The 26886-nt window shown below is 48.8% G+C and overlaps 1 protein-coding gene across 1 annotated transcript; it reads left to right on the top strand.

The window, feature by feature from the left end:
* Positions 1 to 14741: 14741 nt before the first annotated feature.
* Positions 14742 to 25863, top strand: LOC124545667 (myelin P2 protein-like). The gene is made up of 2 exons (XM_047124614.1): positions 14742 to 14817; positions 25547 to 25863. Exons 1-2 carry the CDS (start codon positions 14742 to 14744, stop codon positions 25861 to 25863), a joined length of 393 nt encoding a protein of 130 aa, XP_046980570.1.
* The last annotated feature ends 1023 nt before the right edge of the window (positions 25864 to 26886 follow it).

The raw sequence follows: 26886 nt of genomic DNA, 5'->3' as shown, positions 1-26886 counted from the left end.
TTCTTGGGGAGTTTGCGATAGAGACTGAATTTCACAACACCTTGAACTACAGCAAGGGTGTTGTGACTTGCAGAGATCTCGTTGACATTCCCCAAGACGAACTGAAGGCTGAATGGTCCCGGGAAGGAATTGTCGATGTGCAACATATTATGAAACGGGTGGATGGTGCTCTCATAAAGACTGACTCATTTATCCTTACATTTAACAGCACCAAATTGCCAGAGCATGTGAAGGCAGGTTTCCTACGTCTCAGTGTGCGGCCTTATTACCCCAACCCCATGCGGTGTTTTAAATGCCAACACTTTGGACACACTACTCTCGGCTGTAGAGGGGAAGCCACTTGTGGGAATTGTGGTAAAGCCGCCCATGAGGGAGTTGGTTGCTCCTCTCCTCCCAAGTGTGTCAACTGCTCTGGGGATCACCCTGTGTGGAGTAGGGAATACAGAGTTTTCCTTGAGGAACGGAAGATCCAGGAACTAAAAACTACAAAACGCATCCCGTATGGTGAGGCGAATAAAATCTACAAGTCCATGCAGCCGCCCACGTTCGCTGCTTCCTTTTCTTCCGTTCTCAAACAACCAGTCTTGAAAATCGATGCCGCTACACAAACGGAGGTTGCTACTGTCAGCACTAGCACCTGCGCTTGTCAATGTACGTGTGCTACTGCCGTTCCTGTGAAGCCTGCTGCTCCCCCCCCCGGCCTTCTGACCAGGCCGTGGTGGCTGACATCATGGAACTTCCTGCCCCTTCCCGGGTCCAGTCTTGTGCACTGCCCAGCGCTGCTACACCCCCTACTGCTTCTGAGGTTTTGGCTCCAATGCCACCTCAGGCCAGAACATCGAAGCCAAAGACAAAGGTGAAGACTCGCTCACTAAAGGAGACTGCAGTTATGCAGTCTCCTGATGTGGATGTCATTCTCTCTGACGTCTCTCTCGACTCCTCTTCTGAGGCGATGGAGGTTGATGTCAGACTGGGGCAATCATCTCGCCCCAAAACTGAGCCTCCACCTGTTGTGGGCTCTCCTCCCCAACAGAAAGTGAGAATGAAGGTAGTCCCACCGTGATAGATGGCTCCCATTATACAGTGGAACATGAATGGATTCCTGGCACATGTGGAGGAACTGAACCTCCTAGCACGGCAACGCCCCCTGTGCTTGTGTTTACAGGAAACGCATTTAAAACCATCTGATGCTCCTGTACTAAGGGGCTATACGTCATATCGCAAAGATGACCTGACTGGAGAAAGGGCCAAAGGCGGAGTCGCTGTGTTTGTCAATAATGACCACCACTCCTCTGCCCTCCCCCTGGATACTGACCTGCAAGCAGTTGCAGTTGAAATTCATTCACCTCGGAGGCTTACCGTTTGCTCCCTTTATTTACCCCCTCTGGATGCAATGACCTTAGACGCTCTCACAGATCTTATCGACCAACTCCCTCGCCCATTTCTCCTCCTGGGAGACTTCAATGCCCATCATGTCCTGTGGGGCTCCACTTCTCTTTGCGCTCGAGGTCGAATTTTGGAGAGCCTCCTAACATCTCAAGTGTTGTGCATCCTCAACACAGGTACTCCGACTCATTTCTCTACTGCTACAGGGTCATTCTCAGCCATTGACCTATCTTTCTGCTCTCCAACTCTGTTCACTGGGAGGTCATTGACGACCTTCATTCCAGCGATCACTTCCCTATCCGCATTCATCTCCTGGATGGTGTATTGCTGGAGCAGCGGCCACCATCGTGGATGATTGGCAGGGCTAACTGGCCACTGTTCACTCGGTTGGCTGTCTTTGACCGCCACAATAACGTACAGGAATGGGTGGATCACATCACGCTTGTGGTCCATCATGCTGCTGACCTGTCCATACCACAGTCTTCTGGCACTCCTAAGCGGCGCCTTGTGCCTTGGTGGACGAAAGAGTGCTGTTCAGCCATCCGACACAGGCATGCGGCTCTTCGCCGATTTAAATGCCGCCCAACAGCGGTCAATCTTATCGCCTTTCGAATCGCGAGAGCCAGGGCACGCCGTGTCATTAAAGAGAGCAAGAAAAGGTCATGGCAGGAGTTCCTGGACTCCATCAACCGTTCCACTTGTTCCACAAGAGTATGGGAAGCCATCCGGAGGATTTTCGGTAAACATAGCCGTTTGCCAATAGCTGCTGTCCTGAACCAGGGATGCCTCCAAACGACACCCAGAGCCATTGCTCAGACGCTGGCAGAGCATTTTGGACAAAGTACTGCCACTACAAATCAGGATCCAGCGTTTCGTCGCTACCGTGCGACTGTCGAAAGAGCGACCTTGGACTTTCGGTCGAACAGTTCTGAGGCCTACAATTCCACTTTCTCCATGTGGGAACTTGAATCGGCACTTACTGAGACTTCTGACACTGCACCAGGTTACGACCGCATCCGGTACTCCATGCTTCGACATCTGCCAGCGGCGTCAAAGGAAATCCTCCTCGAATGTTTTAATCTCATATGGCAGACAGGAGTGTTCCCCACCTCGTGGAGGGAGGCAATTCTCATCCCTCTCCTCAAACCAGGAAAGGACCGCACATGTCCCGGTAGTTATCGTAGTATCGCCTTGACAAGCTGTGTCGGAAAGACCCTGGAACGGATGGTTAACCGGCGTCTGGTCTGGCTGTTAGAGACCAGACAGCTCCTTAGCCGCTTTCAGTGTGGATTCCGAAAATTTCGGTCCACGGTCGACAACCTGACCCTCCTAGAGGCGGCTATTCAGCAGGCTTTTCTCCGTCAGCATCACTGTATCGGTATCTTCTTTGATATCAGTAAGGCATATGATACTACTTGGAGACACTGTATTCTTGCACAAATGCATCAATGGGGCTTTCGTGGCCGCCTCCCCATTTTCATTCGGTCTTTCCTGTCTCAGCGGTTTTTTTGGACCCACGTTGGTAACACACTGTCTGATCGCTTTGAGCAAGAGAACGGTGTCCCCCAGGGCAGTGTTTTAAGCGTTACCCTCTTTGCCATAGCCATCAACAGTATAACGTCTACAGTGAGGAGTCCAGTACAGTGCTCCTTATTTGTGGACGACTTTGCTGTTTTCTGTTCCTCCTCCAGTGTTGCAACCGTGAGCCGTCAGTTGCAGCTAACAGTGCGGCGGTTAGAGGAGTGGGCTGCAAAGACGGTTTTTCGGTTTTCTGCCGAAAAATGTGTTTGTGTTCATTTTAATCGTTCTCGTCATCTTTTTACTTTGCCTGCCTTGCATGTGGGGGACACTGTCCTACGTTTTAGAGACACAGTGCGGTTTCTGGGTCTAATTTTTGACTCCAGGTTGTCATGGCTGCCACACCTACGTGACTTGAAAGCCAGAACGCTGAAGGCACTGAACATCCTCAAGTGCCTCAGCCACAGGTCTTGGGGCGCGGACAGGACGCGTCTCCTACAGTTTTATGGAGCTTTTGTGCGTTCACGGCTGGACTATGGGTGCACAGTATATGGGTCAGCGAGGCCGTCTTATTTGCGGATCCTTGACGCTGTTCACCATGCTGGGATCCGATTGGCCACTGGTGCTTATCGGACCAGTCCCGTACCCAGCCTCTGTGCCGAATCTGGCGAACCGCCACTTACCATCCGGCGGCAGCTCCTGCTGGTGCGCCAGGCTTGTAAGTTTCTTGCAGCTCCCAGATCGCCTGCTCACCATCATGTTGCCCATCCACCTCTGGACCGCCTTTTTTCCCGCCGTCCCCGGGCTACGTTGCCGTTTGGGATCCGTGTGCAACGTGTACTAGAGTCCCTCGGTGTGGAGTCTGTACAACCCCAAATCCAGGGTTTCAACCGCCTGCCACCCTGGTTGCTGAAGAGGCCCGGAGTGATTTTAGATTTATTGCAGTACAAGAAAGATTGCACTCCTGCCACCGTTTTTAATGCAGCATTTTCTGCCATTTTATGTGAGCACCACGACTATGTAGCTGTTTTTACGGATGGGTCGAAACAAGGGGATTCTGTTGGTTGCTCAGTTGTTTTTCCATATCGTGTCCTCAAGGTCCGACTGCCTCAGACTTTTACTGTCTTTGATGCAGAATTGTTTGCGATCTTGCGGGCACTGGAGCACATGAGACATTCTTCCTCTCCTAAATTTCTTGTCTGTTCCGATTCACTCAGTGCCCTTCACTCATTGCAACGTTTGTATCCGGCAGACAAAATTGTCCAGACCATCCAGGATGCCCTCCTCCGACTACAGCGACTGGGGAAGGTTGTAGCTTTCTGCTGGGTTCCGGGGCATGTTGGCATTGCTGGGAATGAAAGGGCAGATCTCGCAGCCAAGGAGGCGTGTCTCGCCCCACAAATATCTCAGTGTGCTATCCCCTTGCACGCACTCACCTCGCTGTTGAGCTCACGGGTCATGCGTCGGTGGGAGGATGAGTGGCTGGAAGTGACTGACAATAAGCCCCGTATAGTCAAGCTCACAACGCGTGTGTGGTGTACTTCCTTTCAGCCCCATCGACGGGACGAGGTTCTCCTCACTCGGCTTCGAATAGGCCACAGCCCTATGACGCATGGCTTCCTGCTCCGGCGAGAGGACCCTCCAATGTGTAGTGCTTGCGGCGTCCAGGTCACTGTGCGCCACGTTTTATTGGATTGCGTTTTATTTTCTGACCAGCGGGTCGCGGCTGACTTGCCAGCGGACCTGCCATCTTGTTTAGGCAACACTCGGACGAATGTGGTTAAAGTGTTAAAGTTCTGTGCCATTTCAAATGTTTTTCAAAGATTTTAGGGAGAGGATTTTAATTTGCTCACTGTGTGACAAGCTCGCCCATATTTTATGTAAGTGGCCAGCCAATAACAATTTCCTGTGACATTCTTGTTGCTATGTTTCCCCTTTCCTTAGGTTTTACTTTCTTAGGTAGCATTTTCCTTCTTTTCCTGCTTTGTTTCAGTGTGTGCTTTAGTTTTCTTAGGTCTGTCCACATTCGTTCCTTTTAATGTGTGTCAGGGCGCTGATGACCTCGATGTTGAGCGCCCAAAAGCCCCAACACACCACCACGAAGGAATTAACCGAAAGGGACGGGAATCAGTGGATGTGATGTACATGTACACAAACAAATGACTACAATTCCAGACAAATTGGATTATTTATTCAAAGTCTACAGCTCGTGGTCTTGCAATAGTGCTCTCGCTTCCCGCGCATGGGGTCCCGGGTTCGATTCCTCATGGTGTCAGGGATTTTCTCTGTCTCGAGATGACTAGGTGTTGTGTGTGTATGCGTATGGACTACGATATTTGCAGAGGGCGTAGGAATTAACTGAGTTAATAAACTGCAATCGTGATCGTTTCATAAATACCGTAGATACTAGCTATCCCGTCTAGGATGCGGAATATGGAGATTTAATTTACTGAGAAATAATGACACATATTTCAACAGGGGACGGGTCACACTCCCCGTATGGCCATTCTCCACGTCCCCATTTATCGACGGCGCTGACACTACGTCGAATTACTGAGACGAGAAGGCGGACTGTTATCGCACTCAGCGGATAAGTGCGAACTCGTGATACGCCTCTGACGAGCTGTGATACAAGCTGGCGAGTCGCGTGATTTTTACACATCGCACGCTTTTCAAAGTGTCTGATAAAATATCTCGTCTAACGGTACAGAAGTTTCAGTTGGTTGGCATAATCTCTATTTATACGTTAAATTATCGTTCAAGGGCTTTACAAGACATTCCTGAAGGTTTAGAGAAAATACTGCATTGTCTCTCAAGTTGTCTCGAGGCACTTTATTGCATTATTTACAAACCAGTAACTCCTCCCTCCCTATCCCGTTAGTTTAAAGTATGGAGTTACGATGTACAAAACGGCGGTTTCAAACGTCAGATTACTTTGCAAATAAGTTAATACGTTACAAATTTGACATTAAGCACGCTAGCGACAAAAAGTTTATAAAAGGTTTAAAAGTGTGTTCAGAAGTTGTTCGGAGTTGCTAAGTACACACATAATCAAACACTGGATAAGTAGGCATATGGCCCGGGTAATTAGCGCACCGTTTTAAGCGAAAGCTAGTTTTTCACGCATCTCAATGTTTATGAAGTCATATCTCCTGAACTAGAAGTTATAGAACGATACAATTTTGCAGGTACATTTAGTGGTATAAGAGGATACCGAAAGTAAAATGCTTTGCGACTCGAATTAGAAGTAAAGCAGCGATGGCCGGTGATATAAGAGGATACCGAAAGTAAAATGCTTTGCGACTCGAATTAGAAGTAAAGCAGCGCTGGCCGGTGTGGCCGAGCGATTCTAGGCGCTTCAGTCTGGAACCGCGCGACCGCTAAAGTCGCAGGTTCGAATCCTGCCTCAGGCATGGATGTGTGTGATGTCCTTAGGTTAATTAGGTTTAAGTAGTTCTAAGTTCTAGGGGACTGATGACCTCAGATACTAAGTCCCATAGTGCTCAGAGCCATTTGCACCAAGTAAAGCAGCAATAAATTAAAACGCAATGTCTGATAATGAAGTTTTAGTGAATCGACAGCGAAAACATAGTACGCGATTAGGTGCTTCTCTTTGGTCATTTTGTAGAGGTCGTCAGCAAGAGAAAAATTTCATTGTTAAACGATGTGTAAAGTTTGCTGCAAGTCACTAAGTGCTCTCATTTTGAGATACTAGATGAATATTTTCTGGGTAATTTTTGCGCTATAAGTTACTCTGCTCGAAGCATATACACAGTTTCTAACTATATTACTTGTCTTAACATTTAACCTCTCAATGACTGGATTATGAGATTATGGTAACATTTTAAATTTTTGCATTCGGTTAATAATTGTGTTATATACTGAAAATGAAAGTTTTGCTGCCCCTGGAGGCCGTGAGATAGGGAACGTGTACATGGGATCTGGAGATCGTGTCTTGAGTTTGCCATTTAGTTGTATAGATGTCCTAGTTGCAAGGGGGTCCGCATTATAGTAAACTCAGCCCATGGCAGTTGAATGTACTTGTAGTACATGTACTTACAGTTTTATAAGTAGCGGCTACAGGTACCAGGCAACTGAGAAGGTTGCGTCGATCCAAATGGTACGCATCTCCACCCACTCAATTTGAACTCCGGGCTTCGTTTGATAACAACGCCACAAACGGTCCAGCACCTTGGCGCACTAAGAAAGTGAGCAAGGGAAAACCTGGAATGGAGCCTGGACCAGTGCCTTCGAGATCTCTTCACCGCCGAGTTCATAATCAGGCTGGCGGCTGACGACGTGGAGGAGTATGCAGGAGGTCTCCTACACCAGAGGCGAGCGGCGCCACTCGCTCAATTGGCAGGAGGTGAGTCAGCCACGGCACGGATGCTGGAACCCTCTCGTCGCTCCCGAGGGGAATCTGAGTGCTGTGCAGCATCGAGAAAGCGTACACCAGCCTATTGTCTAGCCCCACAGTCAACGTTCCAGCGATGGGTTCAAGACGATAATGCACACTGCATAAACTCTGTACTCCAGGAGGCAGGAATCTAACAACTTGAATGGTCTGTGACATGAGCCCAACGGAGCGTTCTTGGGACACATTGAGAGTCAGACTGTCATCGAATTTTCCCTTCTCAAACACTCGATGACCTCAGAAGAGCCTACGTCGAACAGTGGAACAATCTTGAGCGGAAACGGCTAGATCGCCTTGTGAACAACGTGATAAGGACCATCCAATCATTTTACAAAGAATGGTGTGAACCAGCACTGTACAGAATGTTACTCAGCAGCAGTATTTTTATTTAATAAAAGTACAAATACCGACGCTTTCGCATTGACTGTCTTTTTTTGGGAACTGTTTTATGTTTAATCCATAGAGAAGTTATTGTTTTAGCTTCTTGAGACTTATTGCTTCGGCCGGCGTGGGTGGCCAACGGTTCTAGGCGCTACAGTCTGGAACCGCGCGACTGCTACGGTCGCAGGTTCGAATCCTCCCTCGGGCATGAGTGTGTGAGATGTCCTTAGGTTAGTTACGTTTAAGTAGTTCTAGGTTCTACGGGACTGATGACCTCAGATGTTAAATCCCATAGTGCTCAGAGCCATTTGAACCAAGCTTATTGTTTCATTGCCTGTTCCCATTGACTCCAAGGCCACACGTGTTCCCAGATGTGCAGCAGGAGGAAAACTTTTGCGAATAGTGTATTTTTATGGCCATCTTTGTAGGATAGTTTCAGTACGAACTACTCCGAAAACACTTCTATCCAGCAGCACCAACGTTGAGCCAACATGTGAAGAAACTACAATGTCCGTTAATGCCATGTCGACAAGATGGCGCATATCACGTTCTGTGGTCTCATAACGTGGCAAAGCAGGCACCCCTCTGTTCACAAGTGAAGGAGAATGTACTACATGAACCAAAATTCCAAGATATGACATACGCATTTTTCGAATATCGACCTTTATGCCTCATTTCAACTTATTCATGTTACAGAGTAACGCAGAAGCGGTGCACATGAAATTCGTGATGAGTCACTGCAGTACGTTTCTGTAGCCATACTATTCTCTCGTGATTTTTGTTGGGAATTCAGACTACAACTGTTTTTCAATGAGATCCTGACATGGCTGTCTACTTACACAAACACGACAGCCATCCCTCTGGTGGCAGTGAACTCCGATTATAATTGAACTGCAGCTATGGTTTCTAGTGCTAATCCACAGGTCATCCTGATCTGTTGCCGTACACTAACGGAAATGGGAACGGCTATACCTCGAAAGTCTTGGGCGAACACACGTAAACTGATACTCCAGTATTTCCATGACTCCAGGATACGTTGATTAAAGTTTTCTCCTTAATTCGAATGTATTTGCCGTACATAAAAAAAGCCATTCCTACAGGTGAAGCATACTGGAACTTTTCGGATGCAATTTGTAACACAGCATTCGCAGGGAACGTGGACGTGCAGCTTATCAGCATGTTCAGGACTTTGAGAAAGGTCGAATCATCGACATGGGGAGGTGGAAGGATCATACCGACAGATCGCACAGACAGTTGGCTATAATGGCTACAGAATCAATGGTGACAAGATGGACTAAGTACAACGGTCTGGCAAGAAGACTTGGGTTGGGTCCTTCCAGAACGACTGCACCGCGAGACTATTCGAGGATTGTCGGACTGGGTCCGACGAATAAACAGGTGCCAACGGTTGAAACTCGGAGTAGTGTCACGACTAAAAGTCGGGAACACAGTACTGGAACCTGCGTTGTGATTTAGAACTGCTACGCTTCATTTATCGATAACACCGTACCACGGACAATAGAGACGTGCTTGGTGCACAGGCAGAATCAACTGGGGTACTGAGTGGCGTATTAAGCAGTGATTCTCGCTTCTGTTTGTGGCGGCCAAATTGACGCCAACGTCTGGGCAGAGGGGACCTGGTGAAAGATCAGAGAAGCAGTGATTCTCAGGATCCATATGTCAACAACTCCTGGAATAACGGTATGGAAAGCAACTGCTTACGACAACAGGACTGACTTGATAATTATTTATGGGAGACTGAATGCTGGAATGGTCAACTTTTTGTCAATTCCTTCACAATAAGGGTATTCCGTGGCTTATTTCAGCAGAATAATGCAAGACCTCACACGGCATTTGACACCACAACGACCTTTACTGGCCTGCCTTTTGCCCAACTTATCACCCTGTACCTCTCCATTTACAAATTCTATGACAAAAAAAAAAGCGACTCACCACGAAGGAATTATCCGAAAGGGACGGGAATCAGTAGATGTGATGTACATGTACACAGACAAATGATTACAATTCCAGACAAACTGGATTATTTATTCAAAGTCCGCAGCTCGTGGTCTTGCGGTAGCGTTCTCGCTTCTCGCTCACGGGGTCCCGGGTTCGATTCCCAGCAGTCTCAGGGATTTTCTCTGCCTCCAGATGACTGGGTGTTGTGTGTCCTTCATCGTCATTTCACCATCATTGGCCCGCAAGTCGCCGAAGTGGCGTCAACTAAAAAGGACTTGCAATTCGGCGGCCGAACTCCCCCGCATTGGGAGTCCCGACCAACAATGCCATACGATCATTTCATTTCATTTATTCAAGAGAAAGAACTGCACAAACTGAGCAAGTCAATAATGCATTGGTCCACCTCTGGCCCTTACGCAAGCAGCTGTTCGGCTTGGAAATGATTGGTCGAGTTGTTTGATGTCCTCCTGAGGATTATCGCGCCAAATTCTCTCCAACTGGCGCATTACATCGTCAAAACTCCGGCTGGTGGAGGGCGCTCCAAGTAATGCTCCAAACATTCTCAGCTAGAGGGAGATCTGGCGACCTTGTCATCCAACGTAGGGTTTGGCAAGCACGAAGACAAGAAATAGCAACTCCCGCTCTGTGCGGGCGGGCATCTTCCTGAAATGTAAGCCCAGGATGGCTTGCCATGAAGGGCAACGAAACGAGACGTAGAATATCGTAGACGTACCGCTGTACTGCGAGGGTTCCGTGTTTAACAACCGAAGGATTCCTGCTACGAGAAGAAATGACTCCCCAGACCATCCTTCGCGATTTTTGGGACGTTTGGCGGGCGATAGTCGGGTTGGTAAACCACCGATCTCTGGGAAGTCTCCAGACATGTCTTCGGTCTTTCATCTCACTGACTGTGCTAGAATAGTCTCCAGTAATGAGTCCCACTTCGAACTGAGCCCCGATCATCAGCCCGCCATACGGCCCGACAACCGGGAGTAATGGTCTGGGGTGTCAACTCATTTCATAGCAGAACCCCTTTGGTTTTCATCCACGGCACCCTTGCAGTACGTCGGCGATATTCTACGTCTCGAGGCAAGCCATCCAATTAGCTTAGATTTCAGCAAGAGAATGCCCGCCCGCACACGGTGAGAGTTGCTACGGCTTGTCTTCGTGCTCGTCAGACCCTATCTCGGCCGACAAGGTCGCCGGATCTCTCGACAATTGAGAACACTTCGAGCGTTATGGGGAGGGCCTCCAACCAGCTCGGGATTTTGACGATCTGATGCCCCAGTTGGACAGAATTTGGCACGGTATCCGTCATGTAGACATTCAACGACTCTACCAATCAATGATAATCCAAGTAACTGCTTGCAAAAAGGACAGAGGTGGACCAACGTCTTATTAACTTGCGCAGTTTGTGAAGCTCTTTCTCTTGAACAAATCATCTAATGTTTCTGAAATTGAAATCATTTGTTTTTTTCTTGGCTTTTTGCACATGTTCAATACATCCTCCGATTTCCACCACATTTTGATAGTTCCTATGTAAGATGTTTTTTTATATTTTTTGTCTGCAAGGAAAAATACTAATTCTAATATGTTGCTGAATGACGGGAGAAGGGCTAAAGGTGTGGGGAAAAATCCTCTTATTACTATTTTTTAAAAAGAATCTCTTTCATGGAAAGAACTTCCGAGCCACCACCCAGATTCGGGTTTCGGGGAATTCAGTGCCCGGTTGACTAATAACGAAGCTGTGCAGTTGGAACTGTCAGCTAAGAGGCGGCATCCACTGTCCTCCACTCTCATAGCGAAAAAAAGTTCTTTGAACTACGCATTCGCCAATCGTAGTTTTGTATCCATTCTAGAGTGACGTGTTCATGGTTGCGCCAGGTTAGGACTAATGCTGTTATTATTATTATTAATTAATAACCTAACGGTGTTCCGAAAGGATAGGCTAAACACGGTTGGCGGTGGCGTGCTTGTTGCTGTTAGAAGTAGTTTAACTTGTCGCGAAATTGAAGTAGATACTTTCTGTGAGTTAATATGGGCAGAGGTCATTGTTGGCAACCGGTATAAAATAATAATTGGATCCTTTTACCGACTTCCCAATTCAGACGGTACAGTTGCTGAAAGGTTCAAAGAAAACTAGAGTTTGATTTCAAACACGTACCTGACTCATACGATAATAGTTGGTGGTGACTTTAAATTACCCTCGATATGTTGGCGAAAATATATGTTTAATTCCGGAGGTACACATAAAATATCATCCGAAATTGTGCTAAACGCGTTCTCTGAAACTATTTCGAGCAGTTAGTTCATGAGCCCACGCGAATAGTAAACGGTTGTGAAAACACACTTGACCTCTTAGCAACTAATAATCCTGAGGTAATAACGAGCATCAAAACCGGTTCAGGGATTAGTGAACACAAGGTTGTCGTAGCGAGATTGAATAATGTAATCCCCAAATACTCCAAAAGTAAGCGAAAAATGTTCCTACTCAAAAAGCAGATAAAATTTCATTTGACGCGTTCCTCAGAGACAATCTCCACTCATTCCAAATTAATAATATAAGTATAGACCAGACGTGGCTTAGATTCAAAGAAATAGTATCGGCAGCAATCGACAGATTTATACCAAATAAATTAACAAATGACGTAGCTGATCTCCCTTGGTACACGAAACGGGTTAGGACACTGTTGCAGAAACAACGAAACAAAATGGCAAATTTAAACAGACGCAAAATCCCCAAGATTGGCGATCTTTTACAGAAGCTCGAAATTTAGCGCGGACTTCAATGCGAGATGCCTATAACAGTTTTCACAACGAAACTTTGTCTCGAAACCTGGCAGAAAATCCAAAGAGATTCTGGTCGTATGTGAAGTATGTTAGCGGCAAGAAACAATCAATACCTTCTCTGCGCGATAACAATGGACATACTATCGAAGACATTGCAGCTAAAGCAGAGTTATTAAACACGGTCTTCCGAAATGCCTTCACAAAAGGAGACGATGTAAATATTCCAGAATTCGAATCGAGAACAGCTGCCAACATGAGTAAAGTAGAAGTAAATATCATCGGAGTAGTGAAGCATCTTAAATCACTTAATAAAAGCAAGTCTTCTGGTCCAGACTGTATACCAATTAGGTTCCTTTCGGAGTATGCTGATGCAATGGCTCCATACTTAACAATCATGTACGACCGTTCGCTCGACGAAAAATCCGCACCCAAGGACTGGAAAGTTGCACAGGTCACACCACTATTCAAGAAAGGTAGTAGGAGTAACCCACTAAATTACAGGCCCATATCGCTAACGTCGATATGCAGCACGATTTTGGGATATATATCGTGTTCGAACACTATGGATGAAGTACCTGGAAGAAAACGGTCTATTGACACACAGTCAACATGGATATAGAAAACATTTTTCTTGTGAAACACAACTAGCTCTTTATTCACATGAAGTGTTAAGTGCTACTGACAAGAGATTTCAGATCGATCCCGTACTTCTCGATTTCTGGAAGTCTTTTGACACTGTACCACACAAGCGGCTCGTAGTGAAATTGCGTGCTTACGGAATATCGTCTCAGTTATGTGACTGGATCTGTGATTTCCTGTCAGAGAGGCCACACTTCGTAATAATTGACGGAAAGTAATCTAGTAAAACAGAAGAGATTTCTGGCGTTCCCCAAGGTAGTGTTATAAGTCCTTTGCTGTTCCTTATCTGTATAAACGATTTGGGAGACAATCTAAACAGCCGTCTTAGGTTGTTTGCAGATGACGCTGTCGTTTATCGACTCATAAAGTCATCAGAAGATCTAAACAAATTGCAAAACGATTTACAAAAGATATCTGAATGGGGTGAAAAGTGGTAGTCGACCCTAAATAATGAAAAATGTGAGGTCATCCATATGAGTGCTAAAAGGAATTCGTTAAACTTCGGGTACACTATAAATCAGTCTAATTTAAAAACGGTAAATTCAACTAAATACCTAGGTATTTCAATTACGAACGACTTAAATTCGAATGAACACATAGAAAATGTTGTAGGGGAAGGCTAACCAGAGACTGCGTTTTACTGGCAGGACACTTAGAAAATGTAACAGACCTCCTAAGGAGACTTCCTACACTACGCTTGTCCGTCCTCTTTTAGAATACTGCTGCGCCGTGTGGGATCCTTACCAGATAGGACTGCCGGCCGGAGTGGCCGTGCGGTTCTGGGCGCTACAGTCTGGAACCGAGCGACTGCTACGGTCGCAGGTTCGAATCCTGCCTCGGGCATGGATGTGTGTGTTGTCCTTAGGTTAGTTAGGTTTAATTAGTTCTAAGTTCTAGGCGACTGATGACCTCAGAAGTTAAGTCGCATAGTGCTCAGAGCCTTTTGAACCATTTTCAACCAGATAGGACTGACGGAGTACATCGGAAAAGTTCAAAGAAAGGCAGCACGTTTTGCATCATCGTGAAATATGGGACAGAGTGTTGCAGAAATGATACAGGATTTGGGCTGGACATCATTAAAAGAAAGGCGTTTTTCGTTGCGATGGAATCTTCTCACGAAATTCCAATCACCAACTTTCTCCTCCGAATGGGAAAATATTTTGTTGACACCGACCTACATAGGGAGGAACGATCACCACGATAAAATAAGGGAAATCAGAGCTCGTTCGGAAAGATATGTTCATTCTTTCCACGCGCTATACGAGATTGGAATAATAGAGAATTGTGAAGGTGGTTCGATGAACACTGTGCCAGGCACTTAATGTGATTTGTAGAGTATCCATGTAGATGTAGATGCAGATATTATTATTGTTATTAACAGTGGTTTAAATTATCTTATTTCTCGTGCACGAAACGTAGCGACTGTGATCTATAGTGAAACAAACATGTGACTTGACGTATTGCACTCCATAAGATAACATCATTCTCAAGTGAAATACGGAGATTACAATATCTACATATAGATTAAACTCGTTACGTAGCATAGAGATTTGATGAAAAGGAATCATATAAAAAGAGGCGCGAACAGTTAGTTCAGACATGTGCAAATAGGTTGCTCTCGTCAGTTCTTTCGTGAAGAGAACAAACTACCACCATGTTAAATAAGTTCGCCGGCAAGACGTATCAGATTGAGAAAGCTGAGAACGTGGATGCCTTCCTCATCGCTTACGGTTAGTACTCACTGAGATTTCGGTGTCTCTCAGACGAAAATCACATAAAATGATCAGATTTTTCTATTTTATGTTACTCAAGAATGTTTCAGGTCGATTGAAATAGTTTGTAATTTTCTGGAATTCTTCATTTTTAAATTATCAATTATACATAGTATCAAAAGGAAGACAATATCGAGTTTAAGATTACGCCGAAAATATGTAATTGCATACTTTAAGTGTATACTGCGTATTATCACGCCAAATTACTTTCTCCTGCCAAATTACCTTCTTCTTAAGGGAATGGACTTCCTCTTAATTCTCTATCTCATCTACATTGGTAATTTATAACATTCCTCTGCAGTGATGCGTTTCAGATCACTTACTTTATTATTATCCTGTCTTCCAGCTGCTGAATTCTGTTTTTCGAAAGGTATTTTTGTAGCAGTGACAATTTAGGTAATGTATACCTTAATTAAAAGTACACTCCTGGAAATTGAAATAAGAACACCATGAATTCATTGTCCCAGGAAGGGGAAACTTTATTGACACATTCCTGGGGTCAGATACATCACATGATCACACTGACAGAACCACAGGCACATAGACACAGGCAACAGAGAATGCACAATGTCGGCACTAGTACAGTGTATATCCACCTTTCGCAGCAATGCAGGCTGCTATTCTCCCATGGAGACGATCGTAGACATGCTGGATGTAGTCCTGTGGAACGGCTTGCCATGCCATTTCCACCTGGCGCCTCAGTTGGACCAGCGTTCGTGCTGGACGTGCAGACCGCGTGAGACGACGCTTCATCCAGTCCCAAACATGCTCAATGGGGGACAGATCCGGAGATCTTGCTGGCCAGGGTAGTTGACTTACACCTTCTAGAGCACGTTGGGTGGCACGGGATACATGCGGACGTGCATTGTCCTGTTGGAACAGCAAGTTCCCTTGCCGGTCTAGGAATGGTAGAACGATGGGTTCGATGACGGTTTGGATGTACCGTGCACTATTCAGTGTCCCCTCGACGATCACCAGTGGTGTACGGCCAGTGTAGGAGCTCGCTCCCCACACCATGATGCCGGGTGTTGGCCCTGTGTGCCTCGGTCGTATGCAGTCCTGATTGTGGCGCTCACCTGCACGGCGCCAAACACGCATACGACCATCATTGGCACCAAGGCAGAAGCGACTCTCATCGCTGAAGACGACACGTCTCCATTCGTCCCTCCATTCACGCCTGTCGCGACACCACTGGAGGCGGGCTGCACGATGTTGGGGCGTGAGCGGAAGACGGCCTAACGGTGTGCGGGACCGTAGCCCAGCTTCATGGAGACGGTTGCGAATGGTCCTCGCCGATACCCCAGGAGCAACAGTGTCCCTAATTTGCTGGGAAGTGGCGGTGCGGTCCCCTACGGCACTGCGTAGGATCCTACGGTCTTGGCGTGTATCCGTGCGTCGCTGCGGTCCGGTCCCAGGTCGACGGGCACGTGCACCTTCCGCCGACCACTGGCGACAACATCGATGTACTGTGGAGACCTCACGCCCCACGTGTTGAGCAATTCGGCGGTACGTCCACCCGGCCTCCCGCATGCCCACTATACGCCCTCGCTCAAAGTCCGTCAACTGCACATACGGTTCACGTCCACGCTGTCGCGGCATGCTACCAGTGTTAAAGACTGCGATGGAGCTCCGTATGCCACGGCAAACTGGCTGACACTGACGGCGGCGGTGCACAAATGCTGCCTAGCTAGCGCCATTCGACGGCCAACACCGCGGTTCCTGGTGTGTCCGCTGTGCCGTGCGTGTGATCATTGCTTGTACAGCCCTCTCGCAGTGTCCGGAGCAAGTATGGTGGGTCTGACACACCGGTGTCAATGTGTTCTTTTTTCCATTTCCAGGAGTGTATAATGTTTTTGTACGACATGTTTCATTTGTGTGAGAACCAGAAATGCTCAAAATTGTTGTTCTCGGTTTAAGAGAATAATGCACTTATAAAGTACATAACTGATTTCAGTGTTCTCTATAATATAAAACAGGAGTTGTACGTGAACGTTGATAAAGCTATTGAAGCTGTGATCGTTAAGAAGTCGCACATGTTATTCTTTGAAAATAGTATGTGTTTGTAAGTCGCAGGGGAACGCATTGGTGTTTATTTATGTCGCTTACAAGAGTAAAATTTATAACATTCTACTTCGGAACGGCCCTCGGAAAGAAAACCGCATATACAGAAGAAGATAAACACAAATCGCAATACCTATAGTATGCTGACAGGACAGAATAATAGCGCCTCCTGGTGCCACTGGAGCACTGCATATTTATAAACGGTATCAGAGTGTCACATGACCCACCACCGCTCACATTGAAGTGGTTCTTTGGAATCAGCGCAGTAAAATGGATCGACGTGGAGATGACAGAAAGAAATTATCGTGTTTGAACGTGTCTTCGACTACACCGGGAATGAAATAGTCTTATTTGTTGATATATCAACGGAGAGTGTTCATCGTGGCTACAAGGAGGATCTACCATTAGCAGCCATGAAATTAAACTCGAGAACAGTTGTCCCAAAAAGATCCAAACCTGCAGTGTATGGAGCCAAGTATGACGCTTTGTCAATGACAGCTGACTAATTTCGAATCCAACAAGATTCGTTGACGTCAGCGAATGCAGGTCCATATCAATCTGTTTCCAAGTGAACATGGCGAAAGAATCTGCATGCAGTGCACGTATGGAATTGGGTACGTCACAAAAGACCATCGTTAAGGTCTCATATCTTCAACGGGCCATACAACACAAACTGGACAGCAGCGATAGACGTGTACTATGGCCCGGCGAGTCGCAATTTCTACAATAAAGATTGTAGCTTGCTGCATTTTGACGGTATAGTTCAGGCCAGGGGAGGTTCTGTGGTGTTTTAAGAGTGTTTTTAGTACTGTGATATGGATCCTCTCATTCTGGTTAGCGTGAACATGAAACGGGATGTTTACTTCACATTTTCGGTACCCTAATATTGGCCTTTCTGCTACATCTTCTTCTGTAGACACTCCCATCTTTCAAGACGACGACAGCAGTGTCCACAAGGTAGTGCGAAACCTCCCTGTTTTCATGAACAATCAGGCAACCTGTCGCAACTCTGCTGGCCTACTAAATCAGCCGATCTTAATCTCAGAAATAATGTATGGAAGTATTTGGAAGAGCGGATAGAACGTAGCAATCACCAAATACACTCATGCTCATAAATTAAGGATAATTGCAGATGTGGTGCCACACTACGTGGCACTACACAAAACTGGCGCTAATAGCATAGGCACATAGAGAACACACACGACACAGATCTTTGAGTCCACGGTATTGGTGATAGGTTGAGAAAACCGTCCCAAAACACGTGTGTTACGAAATGCCACTGCTTCCTGCGTATGTACCCTGACATCAATATGGGATGTGATCACCATGCACACGTACACAGGCCACAAAAAGGGTTGGCATACTCTGGGTCAGGTGGTCGAGCAGCTGCTGGGGATAGCCTCCCATTCTAACACCAGTGCCTGTTGGAACTCCTGAAGTGTCGTTGAGGTTTGAAAACGTGCAGCGATACGTCGTCCGAGAGCATCCCAAACGTGCTCGATGGGGTTTAGGTCTGGAGAACAGGCAGGCCACTCCATTGGTTGGTTTGGGGGATTAAAGGGACCAGACTGCTACGGTCCTCGGTCCCTTTGTCCAAGTACTAAAAAAACACCCACAGAGAATAAAATACGAGTAACAGAATAGAGCACAGACGACACTGAACAAGAGAAACTGAGACAAAGACCAGACAAAACGAACTAAAAGCACACAGAGTGTGACGGTGGTTGGCCGACCAGAGAAATAAAAAAGGAAAAGCCAACCACTTGAAACACATTAAAAAATCAGTTTAAAACCGGAGGCCAAAGGCCAGAATCAACACAAAACAATAAGATAAAAACAGAAACACTCAGATTAAAGAATAAAAAACCCCTGCCCGAATAAAACGTAAAACTAAGTCAGCCATAGCCGAGTCATCTGTTAAAAGGGCAGGGAGCGAGTCAGGCAGTGTGAACGACTGCCTGAACGCAGCTAAAAACGGACACTCCAATAAAACATGAACCACGGATAAAACGGAGCCGCAGCGACATAGAGGCGCGTCCTCACGACGCAATAAGTGGCCGTGCGTAAGCCGAGTGTGCCCAATGCGCAGCCGGCAGAGGACAACAGACTCCTTGCGAGAGACCCGCAAGGAGGAGCGCCACACACCGGTAGCCCCCTTGATGGCCCGAAGTTTGTTGCGTGAAGGCAGGGCGCGCCATTCAGTGTCCCAAAGGTCCAGAATTTTGCGGCGTAGGAACGCTCGCAAATCTGTCTCCGGGAGGCCAACGTCCAGAGATGGTGCACTAGTCGCCTCTTTCGCCAGCCGGTCAACATTCCCGTTGCCAGGGATCCCAACATGGCCTGGGGTCCACACGAAGACCGCAGAGCGGCCGCAACGCGCAAGAGTATGCAGGGACTCATGGATAGCCATCACCAGACGGGAACGAGGAAAACACTGGTCGAGTGCTCGTAAACTGCTCAGGGAATCGCTACAGATAACGAAGGACTCACCTGAGCAGGAGCGGATATACTCTAGGGCTCGAAAGATGGCGACCAGCTCAGCAGTGTAAACGCTGCAGCCAGCCGGCAAGGAACGTTGTTCGGAATGGTCCCCTAGAGTGAGCGCATAACCGACTCGACCAGCAACCATCGAGCCGTCGGTGTAAACAATGCCAGAGCCCTGATACGTGGCCAGGATGGAATAAAAGCGGCGGCGGAAGGCCTCTGGAGGGACCGAGTCCTTCGAGCCCTGTGCCAAGTCGAGCCGAAGGCAAGGGCGAGGAACACACCACGGGGGTGTACGCAGAGGCGCCTGGAAAGGAGGCGGAACAGGGAAAAACCCAAGCCCGCAGAGAAGCTCCTTGACACGTATGGCGATCGGACAACCCGACCGGGGCCGACGCTCCGGCAGATGGACGACTGACTGCGGGAACAGGAGACGATGCCCGGGCGAGCTTAGAACATGGGCAGCATAAGCGGCCAGCAAACGTTGGCGTCGGAACCGCAGTGGAGGGACACCTGCCTCCACGAGTAAGCTGTCCACAGGGCTGGTGCGGAAAGCACCAGTGGCAAGGCGTATCCCGCTGTGGAGAATTGGGTCCAGCACCCGCAACGCAGACGGGGATGCTGAGCCATATGCCAGGCACCCATAATCCAGACGGAACTGGATTAACGCATGGTAGAGCCGTAACAGGGTAGAGCGGTCGGCTCCCCAGCGGGTGTGGCTCAAACATCGCAGTGCATTGAGATGCCGCCAACACGTCTGTTTGAGCTGCTGGATATGAGGCAGCCAAGTCAACCGGGCATCGAAAACCACCCCCAAAAACCTGTGTGATTCCACCACCGAAAGAAGTTCGCCGTTAAGAGAAAGCTGCGGCTCCGGGTGGACAGTACGTCGCCGGCAGAAATGCATAACGCAGGTCTTGGCTGCCGAAAACTGAAACCCATGCGCTACAGCCCAAGACTGCGCCCTACGGATAGCGCCCTGTAGCTGACGTTCAACAGCTGCAATGCCGGGAGAGCTGTAATAAAGGCAGAAGTCGTCAGCATACAGGGAAGCGGAGACAGAGTTTCCCACGGCCGCAGCAAGACCGTTAATGGCTATTAAAAACAGACACTTAAAACGGAACCCTGTGGCACACCGTTCTCCTGGACGTGGGAGGAACTATACGAGGCCGCGACTTGCACGCGGAAGGTACGACACGACAGAAAATTGCGGATAAAAATCGGCAGAGGACCCCGAAGACCCCATCCATGAAGCGTAGAAAGGATGTGATGACGCCACGTCGTATCGTACGCCTTCCGCATGTCGAAAAAGACAGCGACCAGGTGACGACGGCGGAAAAAGGCAGTACGGATGGCCGACTCCAGGCTCACCAGATTGTCGGCAGCGGAGCGGCCTTTACGGAACCCACCCTGAGATGGAGCCAGAAGGCGCCGAGACTCCAGTACCCAATTCAAGCGCCGGCTCACCATCCGTTCAAGCAACTTGCAAAGAACGTTGGTGAGGCTAATGGGACGGTAGCTGTCCACCTCCAGAGGGTTCTTTCCAGGTTTCAAAACGGGGATGATAATGCCTTCCCGCCATTGCGACGGAAACTCCCCCTCGACCCAAAGACGGTTGTAAAGATCGAGAAGGCGCCGCTGGCAGTCCACTGAAAGGTGTTTCAGCATCTGACAGTAGATTCCATCTGGCCCAGGAGCGGTATCAGGGCAAGCAGCGAGGGCACTGCGAAATTCCCACTCACTAAATGGAGCATTGTAAGATTCTGGGTGGTTGGTGCGAAACGAAAGGCTCCGACGTTCCATCCGCTCTTTAATGGAGCGGAAGGCCTGGGGGTAATTCGCAGAAGCGGAACTCATAGCAAAATGCTCTGCTAAGCGATTTGCAATGACGTCGGAGTCAGTACAAACTGCTCCATTCAGTGAGAGCGCAGGGACGCTGACAGGTGGCCGATAGCCGTAGACGCGTCGAATCTTGGCCCAGACCTGCGATGGAGTGACATGGAGGCCAATTGTGGACACATACCGCTCCCAGCACTCCTTCTTGCCTTGGCGGATAAGGAGGCGGGCCCGCGCACGCAGCCGTTTGAAGGCGATAAGGTGGTCGAGGGAGGGATGTCGCTTGTGACGCTGGAGCGCCCGCCGGCGATCTTTAATCGCTTCAGCGATCTCAGGCGACCACCAAGGCACAGCCTTCCGCCGAGGGGACCCACAGGAATGGGGAATGGCAGATTCTGCGGCAGTAACGATGCCGGTGGTGACCGATTGAACCACCGCATCAATGTCATCGGTAGAGAGAGGCTCAAAAGCGGCAGTGGAGGAGAACAAGTCCCAGTCAGCCTTATTCATAGCCCATCTGCTAGGGCGCCCAGAAGAGTGGCGCTGTGGTAGTGACAAAATGATCGGAAAATGGTCAATACCACACAGGTCGTCATGCACACTCCATTGGACAGACGGTAAGAGGCTATGGCTACAGATTGAAAGGTCAATGGCGGAGTAGGTGCCATGCGCCACACTGAAGCGTGTGAAGGCACCATCATTTAACAGCGAGAGATCGAGCTGCGACAATAAATGCTCAACGATGGCGCCTCGACCTGTTGCCACTGATCCACCCCACAGAGGGTTATGGGCTTTGAAGTCGCCCAATAGCAAGAAAGGTGGCGGCAATTGGGCGACCAGTGCAGCCAGGACATGCTGCGAGACATCACCATCCGGTGGAAGGTAAAGACTGCAGACGGTAACAGCCTGTGGCGTCCACACGCGTACAGCGACAGCCTCCAAAGGCGTCTGGAGAGGGACAGACTCGCTGTACAGAGTGTGAAGGACATATATGCAGACGCCACCAGACACCCTTTCATAAGCTGCTCGGTTCTTATAATAACCCCGATAGCCACGGAGGGCGGGGGTCCGCATTGCTGGAAACCAAGTTTCCTGGAGAGCAATGCAGAAGAAAGGGTGAAGGCTGATAAGTTGGCGGAGCTCAGCTAGATGGTGGAAGAAACCGCTGCAGTTCCACTGGAGGATGGCGTTGTCCATGGCTGGGAAAGGCGTGACGGGACTGGGAAGGCAGATTACGCCACTGGGTCACCTGCTGCCTCTGATCTAGCATCCGTGCAAATGCCATCCATTGTGTCCGCGGGACCGGCAAGAGCGAGGTCCTCAGCGGACGCCAGAATCTCCACCTCGTCCTCAGGGGCAGAGCTTGTAGGAAGCGGTGGGATCGGTGCCACCGCAATACCGTTGGTCACGCTGTGCCTTCGGCGGTTCAGGCTGCATGGGCTTCACTGGGTCAGTCTCAGGGACAGACGACGACCGTGAGGCCCGACGACCAGGGACTGGCGGTTGTTTCAACCACTTGCGGGCGTCCGTTTTTCCACTGGTCGGAACTTGCGAAGGGAGGTCCCCAAGGGATCCCTTCCTTGCGAGAGCAGCCGAAGAAGTCTTACGCTTCTCCGGCCGGGAAGGGGGAGCTGATGTCCCCGAAGGTTGGGAGGGTGTGGCTCCTGGAGAAGATGGAGCAGGAGCAACAGGGTGTGAAGTGCCCCCCACAAGCAAGGGGGCCGGTGGATGCTGACCGATCTTAGAGCCGATTCGTGATGACTGGAGAACCGTCGTTGCAGCAGCGGCGTAGGTTGACGGCATTGCCACAGGATGGAGCCTCTCATATTTCCGTCTAGCCTCGGGGTAGGTCAGCCGGTCCAAGGTCTTATATTCCATTATCTTCCATTCCCTCTGCAATATCCTACAGTCCGGCGAGCAGGGGGAATGGTGTTCTCCGCAGTTAACACAGATAGGAGGCGGGGCACATGGAGTATCGGGATGCGAAGGACGTCCGCAATCCCGACACGTGATGCTGGAAGTACAGCGAGATGACATGTGCCCGAACTTCCAGCATTTAAAACACCGCATCGGAGGAGGGATATATGGTTTCACATCACAACAGTAAACCATCACCTTAACCTTTTTGGGTAAGACATCACCCTCAAAGGCCAAGATGAAGGCACCGGTGGCGACCTGATTATCCCTCGGACCCCGATGGACGCGCCGGACGAAGTGAACACCTCGTCGTTCGAGGTTGGCGCGTAATTCATCGTCGGACTGCAGAAGAAGATCCCGGTGGAATATAATACCCTGGACCATGTTCAGACTCTTATGCGGCGTGATGCTAACGGAAACATCCCCCAACTTGTCACAATTGAGCAACCTCCGTGACTGGGCAGAGGATGCCGTTTTTATCAACACCGATCCAGACCGCATCTTGGACAAGCCCTCCACCACCCCGAACTTGTCCTCTAAATGTTCGACAAAGAACTGAGGCTTCACAGACACAAACGAGTCCCCGTCAGCTCTGGTACAGGCGAGATACCGGGGCGAGTATCTTTCGCTCTCATTCACAGCCTTTCGTTCCTCCCATGGTGTGGCCAGGGAGGGGAACGATTTGGGGTCATACACATTAGCCTTAAAGTGAGCTTTGGAACGCTTAGAGACTGCTGACGGCTGGCCGCCAGCGAGAGATGATGTACCACGCTTCATTGCGGGTCATCCGCCCTGATGCCACCTACTCCGACCAAGGGCCCTCCCCACGGGCGCCACCCAGCCACAGCAAAGGCCACCTGGCAGGATGGCCATTGCCGGGAGTCCCGATGCCCCAGGGCGATGGGCATCTACTCCTTGGCATACGTGGGGAGTTAACGGCGCAGGCATCAGTAGAGCGATCCCTGTGTTGTCAGGGGGCTACAACCAAGAGGGTACATGGCGGCCCCACCACAACGGACTGGCTACCGTGCTGGATCTTAGGTGCAAAAATGGCCAAGGTCGTCGTCGCAGTTAAAAGAAACACTGCAGAGTGCAGCGTGGTAATCGCCCAAGAGATCGAAAACGAGCGGGACACCATTGCAACGACGAGAAAGACGGCTAAAGGTCTAATTGCACGACAGATACAGTGCACCATGTAAGGCGCCCTTCCCCAAGTGGCTCGCTCTTCGGAATAATTTAGAAAGATGGAGGTCAAACCCGAGAGGGGACCATCACATAAGGCCGAAACATGTGAGGCCACTCCATTCGCCTGGTATCTTCTGTTTGAAGGTTCTCCTCCACGGGGTCGCGCTCTATCATCCATCAGGAGGAAAGTGGGCCCCACTGCACTCCTGAAAAGGCGGACATACTGGTGCAAAATGACGTCCCGATACACCTGACCTGTTACAGTTCCTCTGTCAAAGACACGCAGGGGTGTCCGTGCGCCAATCATAATCCCACCCTAAACCATCAAACCACGACCTCCACACAGGTCCCATCCAGGGACATTAAGGGGTTGGTATCTGGTTACTGGTTCACGCCAGATGAAAACCCGGCGAGAATCACTGTTCAGACTATACCTCGACTCGTCCGTGAACATAAACTGGGACCACTGTTGCAATGACCATGTACTGTGTTCTTGACACCAGGCTGTGACCAGGGGTCAGTGGAAGGCACCTTGCAGGTCTCCGGGCGAATAAACCACGTCTGTTAAATTTTCTGTAGACTGTGTGTCTGTAGACAACTGTTCCAGTGGCTGCGGTAAGTTCCCGTGGCCGTCGGTCTCCTTGTGGTGTTGAACACTGTGGACGTCCCGTACTGTAGCGCCTGGACACGTTTCCTGTCTGCTGGAATCGTTGCCATAATCTTGAAATCACACTTTGTGGCACACAGAGGGCCCGTGCTATGACCTGCTGTGTTTGACCAGCCTCAGTCGCCCTAGTATTCTACCTCTCATAACGTTATCAATATGTGTTCTTTGAGCCATTTTCAACACACAATCACCATTAGCACGTCTGAAAACGTCTGCACACTTATTAGCTGCACCGTACTCTGACATGCACCAACACACCTCTGCGTATGTGGACTGCTGCCAGTGCCACCGTGCGACGACCGCAGGTCAAAAGCACCGTATGGTCATACCCTGAGGTGATTTAAACCCGCAAACCGCCCACCAGAGCATTGCTTCACCATGTATCAGCATTATCCTTAATTTATGAGCATGAGTGTACTTCGTCTAATTGAGATAATCGAAGCTAGAGCAGTATTAGGGTATCTAATTCTTTGTCCACGACGCTTATCAGTGTATATAATATTTTATACTCATGACGGCGACTGTCCTGACTCAAAGGTGTGAAAGACGCCGGCCTGCGAGAGGCGGCGCTCAAGATGACGATGCGGCAGACGCTGTCGGTGGACGGGGACCAGTACACGGTCCACATGGAGATCGGGCCCCGCAAGCTGGACATCCCGTTCAGGCTGGGCGAGAACTTCGAGGAGACGACGATGGGCGGCGAGAAGGCGCAGACCACGTTCTCGCTCCAGGGGGACGACACTCTCGTCCAGCAACAGAAACTGCCCGGCGGCCGACACGTCACCACCCAGAGGAAGTTCAGCGACTCCCACATGACTGTCGTAAGTATGAGGCGAGCCATCACGCGCTTCTGAAACGTGTACAGTGTAGCGCATGACAGGACACTACACGAAGGTGACGCACGCCGTTCTTATACTGCCAATAATGTCCGTCATTGCATGTTTCCCTTTACCAGAGGCCATTTTTTGTGTTAGGAGACAAAAACATTGGCCCAATTCGGTGCTCTTTAGTGGCCCACACTGAAAATATGGAAATCTATCCAGGCGCGCTAGTATGAAGTAGTAGTTGTTAAATCTAGGAGTGTTCTTGACTGCCCTTTGAATAAAAGTTCTGTTGATCAAAGTAAGAATGTTCCTAAGTAATGACAAATTAAAAATTTTCAACGCAGGAGATCACTGTAGGTAGCATATGTTCGCGTAATACTTAATCAAAGTGATTATCCAGAATTCCTGATGTAAGTACGCTGTTTAGGTTTTTATGTTGGTAACGCCACGTAGCGCTCTGTATAAAAATCACCGACTGTGCTGTGTGCAGTCAGTGGCTGATTGGCATTTTTGAAATATTCGCTATTGTAGTGTTGGGCTGTTGGATGTGAACAGCGCGTAGCATCGTGCAGTTGGAGATAAGCCGCCAGCAGTGGTGGATCTGGAGAGAGAGAGATGCCAGAGTTTTGAGACGTTGCCATAAGCGTACGATCTGGACGTGTGTCCGCCAGAAAAAGGAAGTTTGTAAAGATGGATGTCATGATATATATTTTGCTAACTATGCCTATCCGTAGTTAGTGCCTTCAGTAGTTAGAATCTTTTATTTAGCTGGCAGTATTGGCGCCCGTTGCATTGCAGTAGTTCGAGTAACGAAGATTTTTGCGAGGTTAGTGATTCATGAAAGGTATAGGTTATTGTTAGTCAGGGCCACTCTTTTCTAGGGATTACTGAAAGTCATATTGCGTTGCGCTAAAAAATGTGTCAGTTTAGTGACGATCAGAATAAGTAAATAGAGAACTGTCTGAGTACATTCAGTTTTACTCAGCTGTCTTTGTATCAAATAACGTAGAGGTTTACTAGCACAGTCATTCATAATTTTTCAGAGTGGACGTT

The sequence above is a fragment of the Schistocerca americana genome, chromosome 8 (genome assembly GCF_021461395.2).
Source record: "Schistocerca americana isolate TAMUIC-IGC-003095 chromosome 8, iqSchAmer2.1, whole genome shotgun sequence".
In the NCBI taxonomy this organism is placed as follows: Eukaryota; Metazoa; Arthropoda; class Insecta; order Orthoptera; family Acrididae; genus Schistocerca; species Schistocerca americana.
The sequence above is the reverse complement of the archived record's forward strand: the minus strand, read 5'-3'. Positions and strand labels throughout refer to the sequence as shown.